General features: G+C 54.1%; 1 protein-coding gene across 1 annotated transcript in view; it reads right to left on the bottom strand.

Moving 5' to 3' along the window:
• EMH_0083140 (uncharacterized protein) overlaps positions 1 to 310 on the bottom strand; it is a gene marked incomplete at both ends in the record, with an annotated part of 837 nt that extends 527 nt beyond the window's left edge. The window contains one exon of the mRNA XM_013500610.1: positions 3 to 310. Coding sequence (XP_013356064.1) covers positions 3 to 310 — 308 coding nt within the window. The remainder of the gene's footprint in view (positions 1 to 2) is intronic.
• Positions 311 to 501: the final 191 nt, after the last annotated feature.

Below are 501 nucleotides of genomic sequence, written 5' to 3'. Positions count from 1 at the left end.
CTGTTGCTGCTGCTTGTTCTGTTTCTGTGGCGGTGCTGCTTCTGTTGCTACTTGTGCTGCTGCAGCTGTTTCTGATGCTGCTCCTTATTTTCTTGCTGCTGCTGCTGCTGCTGCTAATTGTGTTGCTGCTTCTGCCGGTTCCGCTGCTGCTTTTGCTGCTGCTGCTGCTGCTGCTGACGCTGCTGCTGCTTTCGCCTCTGCTGTTGCTGCTGCCGCTGTTTGTGAATTTGCATCTCACCGGATCTGCTGCTGCTGTTGCTGCTGCTGCTGTTGCTGCTGCTGCTGCTGCTGCTGCAGGCAGCTGGCTCATGGGGGGCAAGCAACGCGGCGGCTGTTTGTAAACAAATATGGACGCCTACCCACTATCTCAGAACGCGTACGTTCAAGGGTTTAGGGTTTAGGGTTTAGGGTTTGTGTGTGCAGGCAACAGCGGTTTAGGGTTTAGGGTTTAGGGTTTAGGGTTTAGGGTTTAGGGTTTGTGTGTGCAGGCAACAGCGGTTT

Source organism: Eimeria mitis, genomic scaffold (assembly GCF_000499745.2).
Source record: "Eimeria mitis Houghton genomic scaffold, Emh_scaff5614, whole genome shotgun sequence".
Lineage (NCBI taxonomy): Eukaryota > Apicomplexa > Conoidasida > Eucoccidiorida > Eimeriidae > Eimeria > Eimeria mitis.
The sequence above is the reverse complement of the archived record's forward strand: the minus strand, read 5'-3'. Positions and strand labels throughout refer to the sequence as shown.